At 41.4% G+C, this 22,768-nt stretch overlaps 1 protein-coding gene across 4 annotated transcripts; it reads right to left on the reverse strand.

Moving 5' to 3' along the window:
- Window positions 1–518: 518 nt before the first annotated feature.
- USP44 (ubiquitin specific peptidase 44) lies at window positions 519–21,699 on the reverse strand. 4 transcript variants are annotated; one of them, XM_074870787.1, is made up of 7 exons: window positions 19,698–19,898; window positions 18,735–18,798; window positions 14,544–16,058; window positions 3,873–4,071; window positions 3,298–3,406; window positions 2,304–2,509; window positions 519–1,918 (listed from the first exon to the last, which is right to left on the reverse strand). In XM_074870787.1, exons 3-7 carry the CDS (start codon window positions 15,975–15,977, stop codon window positions 1,719–1,721), a joined length of 2,148 nt encoding a protein of 715 aa, XP_074726888.1. In that variant the 5' UTR covers window positions 15,978–16,058; window positions 18,735–18,798; window positions 19,698–19,898; the 3' UTR covers window positions 519–1,718. The 4 variants fall into 4 exon arrangements, with proteins under 4 accessions (XP_074726888.1, XP_074726887.1, XP_074726886.1 ...); XM_074870786.1 differs by lacking the exons at window positions 18,735–18,798; window positions 19,698–19,898 and adding an exon at window positions 21,626–21,699; XM_074870785.1 differs by lacking the exons at window positions 18,735–18,798; window positions 19,698–19,898 and adding an exon at window positions 21,383–21,432.
- Window positions 21,700–22,768: the final 1,069 nt, after the last annotated feature.

Consider the following 22,768-nt stretch of genomic DNA (forward strand, 5'->3'; position numbering starts at 1 on the left):
TTTCTTAGGACTCCTACCTACCTGGTTGAGATGCTCTTGAGGGATGAAAATATATCAGAAGTCTGAAAGGTAATTAGTACAACTCTTTCCCCTTCCTTTCTATTCCCCTGAACTCCTGCAAGTAGAAAGAAGTGTTGAAACTACATTCATTTCCTCCCCAGAAAGGACAGCAGAGAAGGAAAATATTTGAAAGATGGCACAGCCGTAACAAGTAGATTTGTCAGATCATCTCATTTCAGTAGGTGGTCCTACTGAAAAAAAGACCAAACTGCTTTTGGTCTTCATTAAGATAAAGACAAGGTGAAGAAAGTTTGAGATCTGAGGCCACTGTGTTATTGCTCTAATAAGGAATCTTTCAGAAACCGAGATGGAAATGGTAGGGAAACTAAAACCAGCTGTCAAATCAGTGACAGATGGCCAAAGCAGTTAATGCCTTAACCCATGTTAGACAAAGTTTAAAAATAATTTTAAAAGAGATTGTAATGATAATGTAGGAACTAATTCCAATACACACATGCTTTTCTGTCCACATCAAGGCATTTTATTGAGGTATAAACTTTGCAGAAGATGAGGTAACAATTTGCATAGGACTTATGCAAAATAACTTCACAATTCAAATTTACTTGGCATTAACTACTGTATGTGGAGGAAGACGGATAATGCCTGCTTGTTAGATTCTCCTCACTGCACAGTTCTGTTAATGCTAGTGGTAGGACCGTGGAGAAGGTACAGCAGTTGTGGCTAATGAAACCAGTCAGATTGAAAATGCTCTCATACAAATTTTACAGCTGCTTTTTAGTGGTTTGTGTAGAGATTACTGAAACAGACAACACTTGCTACAATTTAAAGTAAACTTGTCCAATGCAAGAAAGAAGGTGCTGGTGTTCTTGTAGCAATGACAGTGGGGTGGGTAAGTGTGGTTTTGTTGTTTTCATGTTTAAGAAAGCTCTTGAAGTTACTGGAATAAAAAGCCCCCAGTTGTCAAAGTTAGTACTCTGAATTTGGCACTTGAGTTGTCAGGCTTGTTAAGGCTAAAATTTTGATAAAGATACATTCTTGTGCTATTAAACACTCCTCTTTTTTTCATATAAGTATGTAAATACATGCTCTATTTCCTCTATTTCAGATTTTAAGAAATTCTATCAATGTATCTTTAGTGTAGTTCCCTTGAAGCTTGCAAAATAATTTCATTTTAGTCATGAAGAATATACAGAAAGGTTTCTACAGAAAGTTCAGTTACTCTTTGACATGTAAAGTGTTCCTTGCTGATGAATGTTAATATTCTAAGACCTAGTGGCAATTCCTGCAGGCAGTAAGAATCATGATATCATTAGAACTATACTATAAAAATGTACACAAGCACATATAGAGAAACATCAGTTGTCCATTAAAGTTCATTTTTCTAAACCAATTCAAGAAAATTATCAATATACAAAACCAGCTTTAAAAAACAGCCTGAGGTAAGAGTTAAATGCAAATAGCAATCTTTTTCTTAAAAAAATAGCTGTATTGAAATTCTAGGTACTTAGAAAGTTACTTACTGTCAATAAAAACCTTTACTAACAATTGTAAAGAGTACTTTAACTAATACAAAAGTATATAAACATTGTATATGATTCAAAGTAAAAAAAGCACAATACTGTACTTTCATTTCATTTAAAAATATATAGTTATGACAATTCAAACTTCTACCACACACACAGTTAACTGGCTTTGGATTAGCTGCTACTGCTGTCCACAGAACAGTCAGCTAATTCTGTGTGCTGCTGACTTTCAGCTGTGCTAGGACATGGTAAAATACCATGTCCATTTGCCTGAGTAAGTCGTTGGCTGTAAAACAAAATGTAGGCTTGAGCCTTGCATACTTCTTCCATAGTGCACATGTTGAGTTTTGAATCATTGCAGTGTACCCAAAATCCTGCAGTGAAGAAATACACCAAAAAAAGTCATGAGGACACTGATTTGAAGTAATGGCATTATATTTAGTATTAGTGTTCAGTCCCATTTAATGAGTTGTGTACAAATAGCATACTGTTTCAGTTGATCTAGTATATCTGGCTCTATGTTTTAAAGGCCTAGCTTAGCCTCCTCAGATTTACAGGACAGTTTATAGCCAGAACATGTTTAACAAGCCAATACAAAAATTTAACTGTTTGGTCCACAGAACTGCAATTCTCCTTCCAGGCAGTTCAGCTACAAGTGATTCCCGTTTGCTTTTGAGAAAAGGCAGTAAACTTATCAGTTTAGAATGACAAACATGCCTTTCTCCCACACTCCTTACTTATTTCACAGCTGGTTCCTACCTCCTTCTGAATTGTAGCAGTAGGCAGTGTAGTGCCCTGAGCCAAATCCTTTCCCGTGATGCATTACCACAGCAGACAAGTCGTAGATAAAGCAGTCAGGCAGGAGGGACTTGAGGGATTCTCTGCAGCAATAAGGCTCCATGTTTAGCATTTGATCAAAATTAACATGTACACCAATCTTCTCACGATGATTCCGTCCTGACCACCTGGAAAGTTAAGTCAAATGAAAACTTAAGTTTTTCAAAGAAAGAAGACAGCATTCTGCATTATGTTTTAACATAATAACTGTTATCTTCACTACTGTCTTTGTGCACCAAAAAAATGCTAATTTGCGTATTTTTTTCTTTTTCCTAGGCTGCTGCTTCTACTTCTTTATCTCAAGGCCTTTTAAAATGTATCTATGGTACCTACTATTCTCATCTTCTGAAATACTCATCTTAAGATCTGTGTAATGGCGAGTGGAAAGTATTTCACACATATTACATCTCATTGGTATTTCTCCTTAACTCTATCTCATTTTTGGTTTCCTTTGTATTCTGGACAGACTCTGTACTAATGTGTGGACTAAGAGTTCACAGAGATGCAGTCTCCACTTCCTTACTCTCAGGCTAATACATTAACATATTTGGTTATATGAAGGATATGCGAGACTTCCGCTGAATACAGTCTTGGTTTGTAATTTACCTGAAGATAACACAAGATTAATTTTTAGCAACAGAGTTCACAGCAAGGTTAGTAGGTTTTGACTGAAAAGAAGGCTAAAATAATTCTGGTAATAAAGCAGCAAGTAGCTGGAATCCGGAACGTCAATTCTCTACTTATAGCACATCTCATTGATGTTTAAATTAAGCAAGAAAAAGAAGCTACTAATAACTATTTCTCATCATCCTTGTAAATGAAATGAAACTGATGCTGAAAAACACTGATCCCAAACAATGGAAGAGCAGGACTGAATTGATCAATTTGCAACACTGTTAGTTGTGGTACTACTTACCTAAACCGTTTAAGGTGTAATCTGAGAACCTGAGGTAGTCGACACACCATAAGCTGCTTCTGAGCTTCTGTGAGTATAACTGGTTTAGAAGAAAACTTCCTTCGTTTTGCTGAGGCCAAACACACAGTTACACAATACAAATCTCAATAACAGCCTTGTATTTCAGTCTAAAATTTATCCACCAGATTTGTGTGGACCTGAATAGCTATTGTATGTGCCTCCTTAAAAAGGATACACTCTTAAGAGCCATTCTGCAAGAATTATTTTATGATGTATGTATAAAATACTTGGGGTCACTTTGGTTAGTCACCTTAATTTAAAAAGCTGAAGGGTTCTTCAACTGGAGTATCAGAATCCCCATTAGTGTGATCAGACTTCATCTAGGAGAAGCATCACACTTCAAAACATCCTTTGAACAATACCCTCTTCTAGGTGGTAGTAGCTGTCAAGTAACCACACCAGGACACAAGAAGGAGGACTTTGTTTGCAACATAGACTTTCAGTATTTTCCTTCTACATTTTCACTGTATTTTACACAGAGAATGTATGCATGAGTACATACTGCCTTTACTCACTGTTGCACTGATCACATGCATATATCTTTCCTTCCAAAGCTTCAGTTTCTGTAAACTTGGCCAGCATTTCTGTCAGCAGACATGGATACTGAGATGACATCTCCTTGCCGTTGCAGTGATACCTCTCAGGAAACTCCAGGGACAGGTCCCAGAAAGGTTCTACAGTATTTGATTTATTGTCACAGGCAAGACATGTAACCTGTAAAACAGTATTTCACCAGTTGCTTAACACTCAAAAAATTACTTTGCTAGAAGTACCATAACATAGCTCTAAAAACCAAACCAAAATGTTTTTTCCTAGAGATAACCAATGCAACCAAAGATAAGGCAGAGTCATTTAACAAAAGAAATGATACACCTAATTTCTTTTCTCTGAAGCAGCAGGTTCAATACTGTTATCACAAACAGGTAAGCATTCTTATGTTTTACTGAGAAAGAAAAGCAGTGTCAAAATGGTCTGTCTGGGACTGTCCGAGAGAAAGCAGCTGATGGAGTCTCGGGAGTCTTTTCTCCAGAAAGAAACATTCCAAAAGGAAAACTTACATGAAAGAAACTATAGTTTAGGTTATTTAAGAAAAACCAAACCAAAACAACACAAAACACCAACAACAGCTGGGGATTTTAAAGTCATATCCTTCTTACTTTGTAAGTCTTCCAGGGAAGCCTGGATTAGGAAGCACACTTCTTCAAAGAAAAATTAACAGGTAAAAATAATTTATTTCTTCTTTCAGTAAGTGGATCCATCGTCACACTAGGGAAAGGACAAGCAGTAAGACAATATAAATAAAATGTCAAGTGAAGTGAGTCAACCTGGAAAATGCAGATAATACAGCAGGGGACAATTAATTTATTATAACATTAAATATTTAGGAAAATAAGTTAAAAGCAGTAGCTCTTCTATGCTGTAATGGCAACACATTAGATGTTGATTTGCACTCTTCTAAAAGCCAGCTCAAGCTGCTTATAGGAGAGTGTCACATCATTTGAGTCTTCCTCCAAAGGACCTCCACCCTTCCACGATCCAACTTCTATCAGCAGCTGAACCTGTGCAGTAGTGAAACTCCATTTAGACTGCAACAAGCATAAAGGCTATAAACAACTAGCAGTAAATATCAAGTGTGTGAGTCTAAAGACACCTTCACCTTGGTATGTTCCATGCAACAAAGAACAACACAATCCTGAAGAGTAACTACCTGAGTTTTCTACTGTTAATGTATTTATTGGCTTAAAAGTTGCAGCAGACCACTAACTCAAGCAGCTTTAACCTCACTGCTCTAGAAAAGGTGCATTCTGAAAAGAAGCTGAATTTTAATTGGGCTTAGCAGATAGCTTTGACAGAACTTCCAGAAGCATCCAACGTGTTCCCATCCCCTTCCCCAACAATTAAGCTTCTCCACCAAAAAGATCAAAGCAACTCAAAATTTTCATATAGGACCTACTGTCAAGATAGTTATTTATCAGCGATGAATAACAGCCGGGTGTGATGAGACACCACTGTTCATGTTTTACAGTAAATGGAATATCAAGTATCTCCTTAAGTTTGCATCACAAGGGTAAATAATTGACAAATTAAATCTCTATAAGCATGCTTCCTGTTTAGGAAAATACTGCAAGCTGTTTGGAACAACTAATACAAAGACATAGTAATAAAGGAATGAAGTACCACGAGGGATCCAAATACTCTTATTTCACAGGCACGCCTTTGTGTTGCCATTCCACATAAATTCAGGGTAGTTCTCTTCAGCTAGGTTAAATAAGCCTTCTCAAGTGTAAAAACACACTCAGTTTTGTCCAAGAGCTCCTTTATTTTCCTCTGAAGGTTTGCTGTTACATAATTATTCACCTTGCTTTGTCTGTTACTTCATGGTCATTTATATAAGGACAGATCTGTCACCTTATGGTACCTTCCTCCTAGGTGTTCTTGTGAGGAATTAATGCATTCATTAGCTACAACAGCTTATACGCGATCTATGCATTAGCTACCTAATGCACACAGGTATTGGTGTACCAGCACACATTTAGTAGTGGAGTTAAGAAAGCTGTTAGTTGCTTTAAGTTCTACGAAGAAGAAAACACCACTGCCTTGTTCTTAGAAAACAAAACTTCAGACTTACATGGCAGAAAAGAGGAGAATCTTCTGTTTTAATTTACACTGACAGGAGCTTCTTTTGTAAGTGCTAACATCTGGCAACATTTCAAAGCCACAAACTATTAGTAATTCAGAGCTGGAATCTAGACTTGGAGACAAAATAATATGTTTGGCCACAGTTCAAGCTAACTCCAGCATAAACACAGAATGACTAATAGATTTCTGCTGTACAAATGGGTGATTTTGTTGGGCCAAAAGTTTATTTAATTGACGAGCTGCTTAAGAATTCGTTGCACATGAATTACACCGAAGTTTAACAGGCTCAGGATGAAGTACATACATGAACTCAGTACAGATAATTTTAACAAGTTCTGAGGTTTTAAATTTAGTGTATAATGTTAATAATCTCAGTTATTTTAAGATCCTCTTTCACAACTAGTTAATAAGTACTGTCCCAAAGAAAAAGAAACAAATAATCGATCCACCTTCCAATTTTTTGCCTCTCAAAAAAACAAACAAGAAGCTGATGCAATAGTGCTGCTTCTCATTATGCAACTGTGAGCAAAGCTGATTTGTGTTGACAAATTCTTGTACTGATAGAGAGCTGCACTTACTTCCTCAAATGCAAGCCACTCCTCCTCACCATGATGCTGCAGAAGAATTAAACTCTTAAGAGTTACCTGAGATTTGCGTACTTGACAACAGCCAAGTAACCTGACGTATCTGGATAAGCATACACCCAGCCACATCGGCCACTGCATGCTAACTGCTCCTGTACACAGAGGTAAATGAGGGCTGGAGCAAAGGTCGGAAGTACTTTTCTTAGCCAGACCCAGGCTTACAAGTTGGATTACTTGGCAAGTAGGAGGATCCCTACCCTTCTGCAGAATCCATCTGCACTGGCCCGTCTATCAGCACGGGCTTCCCAACATTCCCATCACTTCTCTTTGTCCTAAACAGGACTCCTTTCGATCTCTCGCGCCACTACCATTCACACAGTATAACCCAGATTTTATTTTTTCATGAAAAGCACTGAAATTCTATAAACTGCTCAAAAATTGAAGAGATGCAAGATTTTTATAAAAAGCAAAACAAAAAACCCCAAACATGAACTCAAAGGGCTAGCAAAAACTTTCTGTATCTGTCCAATGTAACTTTTTATAGTATGAGCATGCACAAGAGTAATAGGGAAGCAAGTCTGCCCAAGCAATCTGGTTAGTGATGTGTATCTTCTGATGACTATATTTTACCAATGCAGAGTTTGATTTCTCATTATATTCCATAATTGCTATTTTAAGAAGCCTTAATACTGTCATTTATAACAAAGCTACATGAGAAGTTTACATTAGAGCAAAGAAAGTAAATTACTGTTTTTAGCTAGGCTGAAAACTCTACCTTATGTTCTGCCCTGACCACCCTCTCATGCCTTGAAACACGGGTACTATACACAATTGTTTGGTTAAAGCTCAGTATTCAACCATGGGCCAAAGGCTAAACTGAAAAGAGCTGGATCAAATTGCTTGATTCAAGCTAAGCATGGAGGCCACTCAGACAAGCATCATTGTGCCCACAGTAATTTGATGGACAGTCACTGCCCCGGATGGCATTCACAGCCTCAATGCAGCCAAAGAAAATAGTTAACATATTGCTGCAGAAGAAACCAATTCCATCATAAACTGTTTTGCTGATGTTCCCTGCACTTGCATGGAAGAAAGACAGCTGTTATCACCTCTGCTCTAATTTTTTTTTAGTTTTTAAGAACAGTAAGATGGCCACTCCCACTCTTGTGCTTTCACTACTACTTAAGTTTTCCCTATATGAAGACTGTCATGGTTTAAGCCCAGAAGGCAACCGAGCACCACGCAGCTGCCTGCTCACTCTGCTCAGATTCCATCTTAAACATGATCAGGAAGTAATCAAATGGTTTGGGTTTGTTTTGGTTTGGTTTTTTTGTTTTGTTTTGTTTTTTTGGTTTTTTTTTTTAAAGTATGCCTAGAGATATCAGAAGCTAGTTATTACTAGGCATTGCTATAATAAATGGTGAATTATTGGGAAAAAACCTCACAGCCCAAGGCAGGTTTATTCTAAGAAGAAATGGTAACTAATCTTGCTGTAGAGGAAACGCGTTACTACGCCAGGACAGCCACTGCTCTTCACTTTCGCTGCTGTTTGGTGTTGCTGTAACAGAAATGTAGGCAAAGAGCTTTACAGAAGGCACCAGATTCAAAAGCAGTGGAATCCTCACAAAAGACTTTCAAAACCCACCCCAAAACCCCCAGTTTCTAAAGGGTTCCTCACCACTCCAAAAAGATGTTAAAATTACATTAGCTAGGTATTTCTTTGATCATTTACATTAAATTTGAATTAAATCAACAGCACTTTGTAAAGAAATCAACAACTATTTACTGCTTTGCAACATGTGCCCATTCAGTAAAACACTGCATTCATAATTCAACATTAATTTTCTTCCTTGAATTAAGTACCCAAGCAGCTTTCACATAAATCAGCACAAACCCTATTTTTTCTCCTCCCTTACCTGGCCTCTTCTAGCCACAAAAAATATCAACTGTCCTTCTCCTTCTGCTTGCCTGGAATTAGAAACTATCCCTGATTAAGCTGAAAGAACAGAAGGAGCTGGTCAATGGTATTGCAATACCATCTTCCATCTTTGAAAGGTCCTGGCAAGGTCATGGCAATCAGGGGAGGTTCCCAAGGATGGGAAGAAAGCAAGTGTCATTCCTGTCTTCAGGAAGGAGGATCTGGGGATCTACAAGCCAATCAGCATCACCTTGATCGGTGGAAAAGCTGATGGAACAAATAATCCTGGAAAGCATTTGCAAAGATGATGACTGGGAGTAGACACCATGGATTTATGATGGGAAAAAAAATCACGCTTGACCAACCTGACAGCCTTCTTCCTACAATGAGGTGGCTGGTACAGATGAGTGGAAAACAGTGGATGTTGTTTATCTTCAGTGAGACTTTCAACACTGTATCCCATAATACGCCCACAGAAAAAAATCATTAAGTGCAGGCTAGATAAATGGACAGACAGCGAGGTGGACTGAAAACCAAATGAACTGCCAGGCTCCATGTAGGGGTCAATGCCGGGGCCAACTCTGTTAAATCTCGCCAAGTTTGCAGATGACACAAACCTGGGCAGAGTGTCCGATACACCAGAGGGTCATGCTGCCCACCCCCAGGGGAGCAGGACAGGCCAGGAGGGCAAACAGGAACCTCAGGCAGTTCTGCAAAAGGAAATGCCAAGTCCTGTGCCTGGGCAGGAATAACTCCAGGCACCAGTACAGGCTAGTAAGCAGCTCCCCAGAGAAGGAACGGGGGGCTCTGGGGAACAAATAAACCATGAGCCAGCAACATGCCTTTACCGCAAAGCGGGCAAACAGCCTCCAGGGGCATCTTCAAGGGAGGCAATCCTTCCCCTCCTGGTGAGACACAGCTGGAGGGCTGGGTCCAGTGCTGCCTTTCCCAGTACAAGACATGGACTTAACTGGAGTGAGTGAGTCCACCAAAGGGCTACAAAGATGATGAAAGGGCTTGGAGCATCTGACATCGGAGGAGAGGTTGAGAGAGCTGGGAGTGTTCAGCCTGGAGAAGGGAAGCTCTGGGGGATCCTATCCTTGTGTATAAATATCTGATGGGGGGAGTAAGGAAGATGGAGCCAGGCTCTTCTCAGTGGTGCCCAGTGACAGGACAAGAGGAAATGGGCACAAACTGAAACACAGGAGGTTCCATTTAGATAGAAGAAGAAACTGTTTTTACTGTGAGGATGGTCTAGCACTGGCCCAGGCTGCCCGGAGAGGTTGTGGTGTCTCCAGCCTTGGTGCTATTTAAAACCTGACTGCCCACAGCCCTGAGCAACCTGTTCCAGAAGACCCTGTTTTGAGCAGAGCTGGACTAGATTTCCAGAGGTCCTTCCCAACCTCAATAATTCTGTGTGTGCATGCACATGCATAAGTACACATGAATTTAGCTGTCAAGAAGTCATCAGAAAAATGAAGAATGAAAGCCAAGCAACTGAGGGAAGACAAACAATCTTTGGTAACAAAAGTTTTCTAAAATAATTTGATCTTCAGTGACTATTTTGACACATTATTTTGTTATTATACCCAAAGATACCATTACGTCTCTTCACACACAAAATTAAGAGTACTAAGAGATTCAATACTCTGAATTATTATTTAGGCATTATTTAAGCGTAAGTGAAAATATTTAGAATCATCCTGTCTGGGTTACAGAAAAGTAATTTTTTTCCTGGTAATTTTCATGATGAGGCTTATTTTGAACTTTAGGAAGTTTTTAAGGTTTTACCAACACAGTGGTAAAAGTTTTACCAATGCAGTAGCCAAAAAGCATAAGCTATATGAAACATCCAGTATCTATTTTACTTAGTTCCACTTCTCAGTTCCAGAAAGCTTTGTACTACATGGGTTGAACTGGGAGACAAGTTATACTGGGCAATTAATTTAGAGACATATATATGCTATACTCCAATGTCAAGAGTGCCTCCAAATCAGCCGTATCAGAAACACATTTCTATTCTTTCACCATTTTTGAGGTCTTGATAGTCTGGACTCAGACTTCTTGTGAATATTAAAATCTTCAGAAATACAACTTAAAATGGCCCTCTAACTTTCAAACAAAAAAGACCTGTATACTCAATATTATCTTAAAGGTAAACCAGATTAGTTAAAAAGCTGAAGTTCAAGAGGTAAAAGCTGTGTCTACACATAAGATTTTGCCAGCCTAAATACCTGCAAATTTCCCAGATCTGCTAGGCTAGCTTCCTAGATCAGCTAGATTGTCTAAATCAGCTTTCATAAATACTTCATACTAGTTCCCGTTCCTTCCCAGTATAAATCATCCTGATGAAAAATTTAATACTGGTATAACCATGCACACCACAGTTTCTGCTTGCACGATTTCTGTGGACATGTAGAACACAATTTTCTCAAAGCAGTGCTGAAGATATACATTGACTTTGGAAGCTAAAATCTGCCATTTCAGTTGCTGGATTTTTAAAAATATACCTGCCCATTTCCTTGCTTAATATGGACAAAGTTTGAAATAAAGATACTTTTAAAATTGCTGCATACTGTGCTATTTAGCTGGGATCATTTAAAAAACACAAGCAAAAAAACTCTTGACAGACAGTAGCTAACCTACTTGAGCTCTTGAAGTGTACTTCAAAGATCTGTGTATCAGTATGGGCCAGTTTACCACTGGCACATAACTTCATAGTGCAGCATTTTCTCCTTTCCCATTGAAGGATCAAGGACAGGAGACAGCAGGTACCTTCCACAAGAGTACGAGCACTGAGGGATTGAAAACAACTCGGATTTTAATAGAAATATTTGCATCTGCTTACAGTTCCAATTGGGTTCAGAGAGTCGAGTCACTGCTCCAGCAGATCTGCCTCTGAAAGCACAGGTTTACAAGATACAGACTCCTCTGCCCAGTAAGTGCTATAGCACAACTTTCCCCAGGCCATCACTGGAGGAAGACTAGCATGTGAAAAAGGAAGGACTAGAGGGGAAGGCGTTTGTAGCTATATATCCTATCTTTACTTCCCTTAGATGTACCAGGTATTGAAGTCTCAGTCTGTACTGCAGAGTAAGAAAAGCTGTAATCCTAAAAAGGATATTGGAATAAACAAAAGTTTTTTAAAAAGTCAAGAGGCAATCCACTCATGCTATTCCTAGAGTTACTTACTACCCAGACTAGTATTCCATAAAATAGTAAATTTCAAGTAGTAGAAGAGGAAGAGTTACTTTAAATCAGCTGTGAACATAACAAACCAAAACCAACTAACTCATATAAAATATGCAATGGTTTTGACATCACCTATAGCTTTTTATAGTTATCAAAAAGTAATCTGCATGAAATTCTCACACACCCAATTTTCTCCTTTCTTAATCTTATATCCTAAAATTCAGTTAGTGGTGAACCAGGCAGCTATTTCAATAGCAACAGACTGATGGCAAACTCAGGATTATGACTTCCCTTCAAGTTAAAATAGAACAGCTAGGAGAAGGAAAATGTTTTATTGCACATGTGAAAGTAATGTGAAACCTAAGTAAACATACAGCTTATCTGCATTGTAAGTGATCCTCTGTGTACTGTAGCAAGAGTAGCTCATAGTATTCCTGAGGTTTGAAGGTCAACAAGATTAACTTCACTGCACTTGGAGTATCTCACAGAATCAAGTATCTTTAACTAGTATTTTCAGTACAAAGGGATAGTAAATATAACTTTTTTAGTGATCCTAAAACAGAAGGCAACTGCTGCACAGAAACAAGCTTTTCCTTATTCATTGAATTAAGATGTAGTTTATATAATACTCTAGACTAAAATCCCATCCTACTTTTAATAAATGCAGCAGGCTATGGCTCCAACTATCTTCTAGAGAGAAACTGTAATACTGTTACAGCTTGCAGGTAAAGTTAAGCACACAAGGACAAAGCATACACTCTCCTTGCTCTTAAGTGGTAACATTGTCAAAGGCATGGTGATATAACAAGAAGTCTTTCATATTTTTCTTCAGCCCTACATGGGTGTTTTCATGCCTTTTTGTTAACTTCATTATAGCAGTTTGTGCCAGTTCTGACAAATGCCTAGCGACATCATGATGCAGGAATCTTACTAACAAGAGGAAAGAAATTGCCTGGTAAGAGTTTTTAAAGCTCATCCTTCCATGTGCAAACACCAGGGTCTGAATCATTAAGATGACTTGAATAAATTTTATCGAGGAGGAAATGTAGATCTCAGAGGTTACCTTTTGCTTTTAATATTTATCATGTTCAAAGGTGCTAGTGAAGACTAAAGTGAAACAAAGGAGTGACAGAAGACAAAGGGAACATTAGGAGGCAAAGTGTTGGACACTGCCTAATAAGCCAGGGAAAAATTACTACAAATAACAGCCTCAATACTTTTTTCCTCCTTCGTCTCACTTGAGGCATTCTCAAGTTCATCAAGGCTGTATTTTGCACACAGACATTAACCAGCTGCAGTAAAAGAGCTGTGTGTTGTTAGTCACAGAAGTCACAGGATAAACAATTTTGAGCTAATTCCCTTTCAGTCTTACTCAATGACACTTGAATGAATTCTCAATATTCCCCTCCCTGGTTTCAGGAACGTGGGAGGGTTTCTAGTCACAAGCCTTTTCACATCACAAAACTGAAAACATGCAAAAGAAGTGGTACTGCTGAAATAATGCTTAGTGTCTTCAGAGCCTTGAAAATTCTTCAAGAAAAAATGAGTCCTGATAGGCAGCTTGGAATGCAACCAAGCCTTGCCAGTATACTTAAGCAATTACTTTGTTTTACTAATAAAGTTACTATTTTGGAGAGGAATGTGATTTTCAGATAGAAAGCTTTAATGGCATAATATACTAGACACTTATATTAACAGAACCCTGATACATGATACGTTAACTACCCGGAGGAAAGGAAGTACACCAACAGAAATGTTCTTACACTGGGCCAAATGGAAGGCAGAGAACGACCTGGTTTTATTAGTAGGTATAACAGTTTGTAGTAGTTATGCAAAACCTAAGATGATCTAAAAGCTAACATATGCTGCAAACAATCCCAATTTTAAAAGTCCTGTCATCTTATTATGAAGTTTATAGATATAACGGTAAACAATCCTATCTTCGTCAAAAAACACCTGGATTTCTAGCTTCACATACTAAAACGTTAAACCATCAAATAGTCAGAATAATCAGAACATCCACATTTTTGTTCATTTGTGTTAAACCTCTACTCCTTTACACAACATATCAATTAAATGCTTCTGCATTCCCTCAATAACATGTGCATGCATACTAAAGACCAATTCCAGGGAGCCAAGACTTTCTCAACCGCTGTTCCTGTTGCAATGTGGTTAGTTTTTAGATTAATTCAACAGAGCCCAGCATTTGTTTGTTCAGTCAGCTCTCACACGTTTGTACACCGCAGTTGAGATATGCATAGCAGTAAGGGGACACATTGAAGTACTTAAGAGGAAGACGAGAAGAAAAGAGGAGAGCAGTCAGGCAGAAAAAAGGTAAACAGCTGTTGCCTCCACCCGGCAAATTCGGTTCCTGTGTTGACAGCCTTCTGTATCTTTGTAACAGAAAAGTAGTATTCCTGTACATAGCATCACGACAGGCAATTACTCTGTAGTAATGAATCTCAAATTCAAGCTATTTACTGATACAATTCCCTGGTTGGCATCCATTACCTAATCAGTTTCCACTTAGACGAGATTAACACCTTCCTGAACACCTTTTATCTAGTATCACTATAGCGATAAGCTAGATGCTTAAAATTCAAGTATTTCCCAGTAGTTGCAAAGGTGTGCTTTAAAACAACAAATTTAACATTTTTATGTTTTATCAGGCAACTCTTCTACTGAAAGATTTAGTACCCAAATGACCTTTCTTCTGAAATTGTATTATATCCTCCCCATCCCTCTTCAGCAGTTACAAATATATTAAACTTTGAAGTATGCCCATCACTGACCAGTATAAATCCATAACTACAAATCATTACACACCTTAAAAAATAAATTATAAAACATACCTGACTTAATAGCTGTCCATGAAAAACGTTGTTAACCACATTCAAAACCTGTTTTATAAGTTTCCTTTGAGAAGCAGGAATGAGAGCTGGGTATCTGGTCCCTGCAGTCTCCAGTTCCTGCTGCACTTTATCCAAAAGTTCACAGAGAAATTCCTGAGCATCTTGTTGGGCATATCCTCTGAAGGCTGGAATTAGTCTCCACACAGAATGAAGCATGGCAAAAGGAGACACCAGCGCCCATTTGCCAGACCACATAACTTGGAACAGAGTATGCAGCTCATGACAGAGGGAAATATGCTTTGAACTGGGCTCCCTAGGCTGAATAAGTTCCATATTTCTACTTTTTGATGCTCCTCCACTTAATCCAGAGGATAAACTAGGCCGCCTCACAGAAGATGATCCCTTTACTTTCTCTTGGTTCTCATTCACATGTAATGTTGAGGCAGCTACTGACAGGTGTTTAGATGAAGATCTGGTTTTACCATTGGTTGCTGTTGCCAGCAGTTCCTGAGTTTGGTTGAGATCAAGCTTTAAAAAGCATTCTCGAAAAATAAGTAAGTGACTTAATACCTGCAGGATAGAATTCATATAGCATGTATTTCCGAGGTTTCTCAGCCCTGTTACCCCAGGAGTCACTGTGGGCCTTCGTTTAATTGGAGAGTCACTTATTTTTTTCAATCTTACTTCATTTGAGGTATAAGTTTTTTTCAACTCTGCCACAGATTCCATGTTCTGGGATGTTTTTTGCAGGCAGGGTGCTGTTTCTGATGACATTCTAATCTGATTTTGTAAACGACTGCTCTTCCTTGGAGGCATCTTTTCCATCTCTGCTTTCAACTCACGCTTTCGGTCTTGTCTTCTCTTCCTAGCTTTGTTCCTTCTTTCTTCTGCTTCTTCCCGATGCCTTTCTTCTTCCAAAATCTTTTTTCCAGTAGGTGTCAACTCAAGCCACGATCGGAATATTTTGCCCAGGAACGCATGCCGTCGGTGCCAGAGAGCTGTGAACATGCGATCTTCATTGCGAAGCAAGGCTTGGGCACCACCATGTGAAAGGTAAGAATCATCACTTGTACCCATAGAACGCAAAGTCCTCCCACTTCGAGTAGTGCACTCATAGTTTTGACTCTTGATTGCACTTAATGTACTTCGCAACAGTTTTAAATCACCAGTCGCGTTATCATTAAGAACATAATCATCGCAGAGATAACAGAAAACATATAGCTCATTTACTTCCAATGCCACCGGGTGACTGCTCTCCTGAAAGTGCTTTAGTGCATGTTCCTCAATGTATCTTCCACATGCCACGTGCGAGCAGCTGAGGCACGCCCACACAGACTCGGTAGTATTGCAGTCCACGCAATGCCATTTCTGAGGATTGAGAATGGAGTGATCTTGGGCCAGTCGCAGACGTCCAACGTGCTTACACTTATCCATTGTTAAAACTGAAATTGCAGAGATACACTGGTGAAACACATCATCCAAACTATTTTCTGTCCATGATATTTCAATCTGCAACTAAAAAAAAAAAAATTGTAAGTTACAGTTCATAAATACCCAACTGTATCACTTTTACAGGTGTCGGTATAACCAAATGCATACTTGAGGTTAAGATCGTGATTGCTCTCCAACTAAGTCCCACCAAACACATAAAGCAGTCAGTTACATGCAGCCACAATCAACATCATCAACAGTTCTACCTTCAGACTAAATGGTCTTAATACCACTGTTTATATTCCCAGGACCTCTTGACTCAGGAGTGAAGCACACTAGCTACACTTTAGACTAGGTCTGTTGTTTTTCAAAGGAGAAATTATTGAGTTGAAAGACACTGTTACAGAGTTCAGATACAAACACAACTTAAAATGGGACAGGTTGCCCAGAGAAGTTGTGGATGCCCCTTCCTGGAAGTGTTCAAGGCCAGGTTGGACGGAACTTTGAACAACCTGATCCAGTGGAATGTGTCCTTGCCCATGGCAGGGGCGTTGGAACTACGTGACCTTTGAAGATCCCTTCTGACACAAACCGTTCTGTGATTCTATGATTCTAAAATGCTCTTATTAATTCTATCCCTAAGCATACAGGTGCAGAAGTGCAAAGTTCACTTAAATTTACTATGTTTACACAGTGCCAACAGTTCAGACAACTGAGGCTTTATACAACTCAAACGCTTAATTAAACCACACCTTTAATTAAATCACTGCACCTTTGTGCTCAGGCAAGCCCATTATATCAGCACTTGCTACAATAACGTGTATCTTCAATAAGTACATTTTAACATGTCACACTAACACCTCTGAAAGAAAAAGGGTGACCTGAAAAAGCAGAATTTGCTTTCTTTGTAAGACAGAAATACCATTAGATATCTATCTCAGTTGCTGCAAACTTTATAAAAACCTGCATTTTGAACAGATCTTTCTAATCCATGTCTTAAAAAAAAAAAAAATAAAAATTTGGCTAGCACTGGCTTATGTACTTATTAATAAGTTTATGTGGTAGCATTTATTTGTTCAAAGCTGCTGTATTTGCTCTCTCCTATAAGGTGCATTTACTAAAACAAACAGGCAGGCTCTGACTAGCAAAAATTAAAGAGACAGTAATGCATTCTTTCTTTATGTTTTTACCATCTTTCTTTCGACTATGTCTAGTTGAGAGATATCATCTAGAGACAAACGATGTGTCAGGAAGCGATTATATTTGATCTGGGGTGTTCGTGACCACGATGTCACTGACTAGAAGGGCTGAACAGCACCAGTATCGCTATGCGCAGTACTTGCCAGACAGAACAGTTAATTCATCCGAGGAGAACCAAGCGTTTGTCAAATATCCAGGCTATGCCAAGCAACATGCATACTGTGGACCAGGCCTAGGCTGTACGGTATCAAGGTCCAGGATTCTATGTTTTATAGATAAGTAAACCATGCTACAAAAATACTGAGTGATTTAGACAACTCTGGATAGAACCCCAAGAATTTATATTCCAGCTATTATCCCTAAATATGCTACTGTTTCTCCATTTTTACAGTTCTGAAATACACAAGGTTATTCACTTCAGAACAGATGTCTAGGTTAGAATAAGCATTAAACTGACAGAACCCTAACATAAAGGGACATGACACCACTAAGGAAGGGAAACAGGCAAAAAGTTGCAGCTGGATAGGAAAGAAGCTTTCATTTTCATCTGGCACTTAGATTAAAAACTGTAGTTAAAAGATTTAACAAAAAATGGCTTTGTTTGGTTAATTGGCCCACAGCTAGTGCCTTTTTAAATGTTACAATACAGATACCAGCAAAAGAGCCGTAGTAACTCTCTAAGCACATAATCAGCATCCAGCATTGCATGTGTTGTGTAGGTCTTATCCTGTAATACAGGAAAGGTTGAGCCAGTTGTAGCAAAACTAAGTGTACATTTTTACATGCTCATATTAATCATTCTCATTCAAGTTATTCAAGAGTTGTCTCCCGTCCATACTCACTATGCTGGAGAATTTCAGGCACCATGACCTCTGGGCACCCATTCATTAATTCCCAGATTAAGTACCAGCCATAGTGTATTATGGGAGGTCAAGATCCCTTGTGTGCTGTGGTCAACAGATCACAAAAATAATGGCTTGCTGAACTTTTTCAGCTTGCTAGCATCCATAACATCTATTCCTTCTAAGAGACAGTCTATTTGTAGGCTGCTAATGAGATCCTTTTACAAACAGTCGTGCATACTAAGTTTTGCTTTTTATACTGTCTTTATAAGTAAGACCACTAGAGCTATCCCGTGTCTTCTAGTCTGAGAACCTGTTTTCCCCAACAAAGCCAAGCTTCTCTAGCACACATACAATTCGCATACATTTCAGAGTTGAACTATGTATGTTAATTCTTCCTGGACTATTAAAGTAATACCTATGTAAAGTGTGCTGCAAGAATTAAGTATGGTAGACAAGATTTTAAGAGACAAGACTCATCTTTGTGGTTTTGGGCTAACAGAAATAGATTTTCCTGCATAATATATTAGTAAATGTCCGTTCCAGCAGGCCAGAAAAGAACACTAAACCCTGCCTTCCCACAGGGCTGTCACACACAGCAATACTGTCAATCAGAGGAGTCTGACAGGTCACTGTGTAAACACTGTGCCTTATTTTTCCTTCTCTTTAATATTTCATGGTCAGAAAAGTTGGTTTTCTCTATTTCAAAACTACTTACATGCCTCAATGTAAGCAGATATTGGACTGAGGACAAAAGCAGTCCGCTGATTTCAGGACGAACACTGTGTAAAGCAGGGTTGCACAATCAGGCTCTTCATTCAAAAGCAACACGATTCTACGAAAGCGCAAGATCAGCGCCTTGAAGAGAAAAACCTAAAACCCCAGCTCCCCCACCAGCAACCAAGCCAACATGACATTTTCCCACCTATGTCGATGTGTGGAGAAAGGAGAGACATGGTGGAAAGGGGGAGGGGGAGGAAACATCTTGGCATGGGAGAAGTCTTTCTTCGAAGAAAATGTGAAGAAATCAAAATGCAGTTTGGTCAAAAAGACAGAAATATCTCAAAAGACTGTGAAAAAGCTAAGAGTACAAAACTGAGACCAAGAAAACTTCAGCTGAATGTCAAGCAGCACAATGACAGCATCAATGTTTTCAGACACGGAGCACTGAAGTATTGAGACTACATCAAGTCACAAAATTTAAAAACTTGGAACCAAGACTTGACAAGATAGAATAGTTTGGGAAAAAAACAGGAGAAGTGACAGATAATGGTGGAAGGAACCTAAAAAATACTGTATACTCATTCTCACACCTACTAGAAAGCTGCAGCTGAAATAAAATAGCACAAGCAAATGCTCCAATGTTAAAATTCCCTGAAGAGAGTTATTCAGAGCTAGTTTCTGCATTCTTCTCTCCCGAGGTTCAGTTCTGTGCACACACACAAAGAAACTGAATTAGCTGACCAGCACTTCAGAGATCAAGCCCCCCTGTGTTCTTAGCACAGACCTGAGCTAAAGTAGTAAGCAAAATAACAAGTACTAACATACAGAATACCGCTACTGAAAGCATTAAGTTGTCTGGGAAAACAGAGATATACAAAAGCCTTTTCTTGCGCCAAAGTTTCACAAGCTAGAAATAAAGATATACAGAGAATAGGATTTTGTTTTCATTGAACCATACCTCAACGTTATTGATGTGCTTGTTTCTTTAGTTCCACTAAAGAATGGTTGTCAAAATGCACATTTCGGGGTAACTCATGAGCTGAAAAAGTACTCAATGTCAAAAACCAACAGCTTAGAAGTCAAAAAAATAGATGTTTTTCTTCCATTTGTGTTCCATGGAAACAAGATTCATCTCCACAGCTGGTAAATTTTAAAATTGTAACCCTAAATATAAACAAAAGGAAATTTTTTTTCCCTTAGTCACTACACTTTTGTAATTAATTGCTTGGCATGTACGTGAAAAATCAGTCTATTCTCAAGTGTTAGACTAGAGACGCAGTACATGATTTTACTTATATATACATAAGTATGTGTGCTCATGTGTCCCATTCATATTCTGGCTTCTAAATCAGATGACAGTTTACCAACTGATTTTCATCAGGTTCAGAGTACCTGTTTAATATCTGAAAAAACAGGAATCATGGGTGCTTGAACAACTGAAAGTTTCAGATAACAAGTATCCTAACTAGAAAGCAGATGTACTGCTTTACTGCTTCCTTAAAACCTCTTTTTTAAGAAAACAACACAGCGAAACATTGACGTGCATAATTTTAAGGTGCAGTACAGTAAGCAGCACTTCAAAAAGAAATTTTGTATATTATTTCCTATTTTTAACAGCACAGCCTTTGACAGAAACCCCCAACCTCCTTTCTTTGGAGCCATACTGATCGTCACTTAACTCTTTTTTCTCTTTTTTTCGCCAACTAAGGAACGTATATGCAGTATGCTGCCTAGAAGTAGCCGTTTACACCAGGACACCAGTACAGCATTACATTCGATGCCTCTTACTGCAAATAACCGCGCATTTCCTGGAGTTGTGAATTCAAGGTAAACAAATAGTTCAGACTGAAGCACTATCATAGAAGCGTGAAAAACACAGCATTTCTGTGACACAGTCTGGATTTACACTTGACGGTTCTTCCCATTCAGAAAAACGGGCATCTCTGCCTGCTCTGACAGCTCCTCGGACAACGCCTGGCTCCTGTTCTGCAAGTAAAGACACTCCAGAGAAGTTCACCCGTGGCTCGATGCCGCAGGACGAGCGTGCCCACGAGCGTTTCGGTAGGGAGGTCCAGCGCTTCCCAGCGCCCCGCGACATGGCGCGACTTCTTCGCCTCTGGCCGACAAGCGGCACGTAGGAGACCCGAGGGGCTGGTCCGGCAGCCCTGCCGCCCGCCCCGCGGCTCACCGCCACCCTCTCCTCCTTCTCCTCCCCACCCCGGTCTCCCCTCACCTCGACGCCTTTCCGACCCCTCCGAGACGGGTGAGGGGACGGGGCCCGGCGGGTTCCCCGCCACACACCGAGCACGACGGGGAGGCGGCGGCACGCCTCCTGCCCGCGGGCGGCGGGGGAAGACGGTCCCGGGGACCCCGCTCCCCCGCCGGCGCCGTTGGCACGGCCGCAGCCCCCTCGCTCCCACTCCGGCGGCTCTCCCGGCCCCACGCCGTGCCCGCCTCGCCCCCGCGGCACCTCCTCGGGTGCCCCTCCGTGAGCACCGCGCCGCCGCTACCGCCCCTCCCCGGGGAAAAGGCTGCCGCCACCGGCCGCCCTCCGCTCCCCTCCGCCGGGCTCCCGCCGTCCGCCCGCCGGCGGCGGAGTGGCAGAGCCGTCGTCCCGCTCCCGCCGGCCGCCCCAACACGCACCCGTCACCCGCCGCTGCCGCCATCTTGAGCGCCCCGCGCCGCTGCCTCCTCGGAGCGGCCCCTCGGCGACGTCACGGCCGCGCGGAGGCGGCCGCCCCCCCCCCGCGGGGATCCCCGCTCCCGCCTCCCCTCGGCCGCGGCCCACGGGGCGGGGGGGGGGCGGGAAGCAGCGGCGAAACAAGCGGTGTCGAGCCGGCGGGGGGAGCGCCGCCAGGGTCCCCCTCACGGCAGCCCCGCACCCACCTGCCAAGCGCGAGGCGGGAAAGGCCGATCGCCATGTGCCGGCGGCGGGTCTGTCACCAGATTTGTAGTGGCAACCGAAGTCCTTCCCACGTCTCCTCCCACCTCCCCCAGCCTCCCCCGCCCGCCGCCGCCGGCCCGCCGCCGGGCCAAGCGGGCCGGTCCCGCGGGGCCGGGCGCCGGAAGCCGGGCGGGGCCGCTGCCCTGGTAGGGGGGGCTGAGGCAGGCTAAGGGGGCTGAGGCGGCTGAGGCGGGCTGAGGCGGGCGGGCCTTGGGAGCCGGTTCCCGGGGCACCGAGGAGCTGCTTCTGCCCCCGGCCTGTGCCCGCAGGGCACCTGTTTTCCCTGAGGCGGGTCTGTACCCAGCCGGAAAGAAGAGGGGTCTGGGGCTTTCCCCACGCGGGGTTTCCTTATTTTCCTTCCAACGTTTCACTCGTGTCTTGCCTTGGGTGGCATCGCCCTTTCTCGGCCGGAGTAAGACCTCTGTTTGCCCATCCCCACCCGAGATAAGCACAGCGCTGCACCCCCAGGCTCGCAGGTGCTGCCGGGCGCCGCTTCTGGCCCCACCGCTGCCCAGGGTCTGTCTGCCAGTCGCGACTGTCAAACACACCGTATCGGGGACCTCAGCCCGTCAAGCTCCTTCGCACCTCGCGGCGCGTACTGTTTGTAGACACTTCCGCAGGGCAGCTCACACGCACACATACACAAAAAAGCTCTTATCAGGCCCCTGCTACGCATCTATCGAGTACTTTTTCAGTCTCGGGTTTCATTACAAAGTCTTAAATAGGCAAGAACTTGTAAACTCACATCCTGCAGATGTCCTAGTTTGTAAACTTGAAGCGTCTTTACACTGGTCCTCTTAAAACTAAAGTTTCTGAAATGCAGCCAGCTCTTTTTAGCTGCTTTCCAGTTCTGCATGTCCTGAATTGAGTTAATTTACATGCGCATGCCTTCTGCTCTGCCCCGGGATGGACTGGGCAGCCGTGCACAGGCTCTGTGTTTGGGGCAAGCAGTATCTGGTGAAAACTCCCTCCTGACTGGGCCGACGTCACTTGTTGCATCCGTGCTGAAGCAGGCTGGCTTTTGGTTTATGTGAATCTGCCCATAAGAATGGTGCACGGTGCTGCTGGCGGTTGCGGAACGTGGT

This window comes from Strix uralensis, chromosome 5 (assembly GCF_047716275.1).
Source record: "Strix uralensis isolate ZFMK-TIS-50842 chromosome 5, bStrUra1, whole genome shotgun sequence".
NCBI classification, from domain to species: Eukaryota; Metazoa; Chordata; class Aves; order Strigiformes; family Strigidae; genus Strix; species Strix uralensis.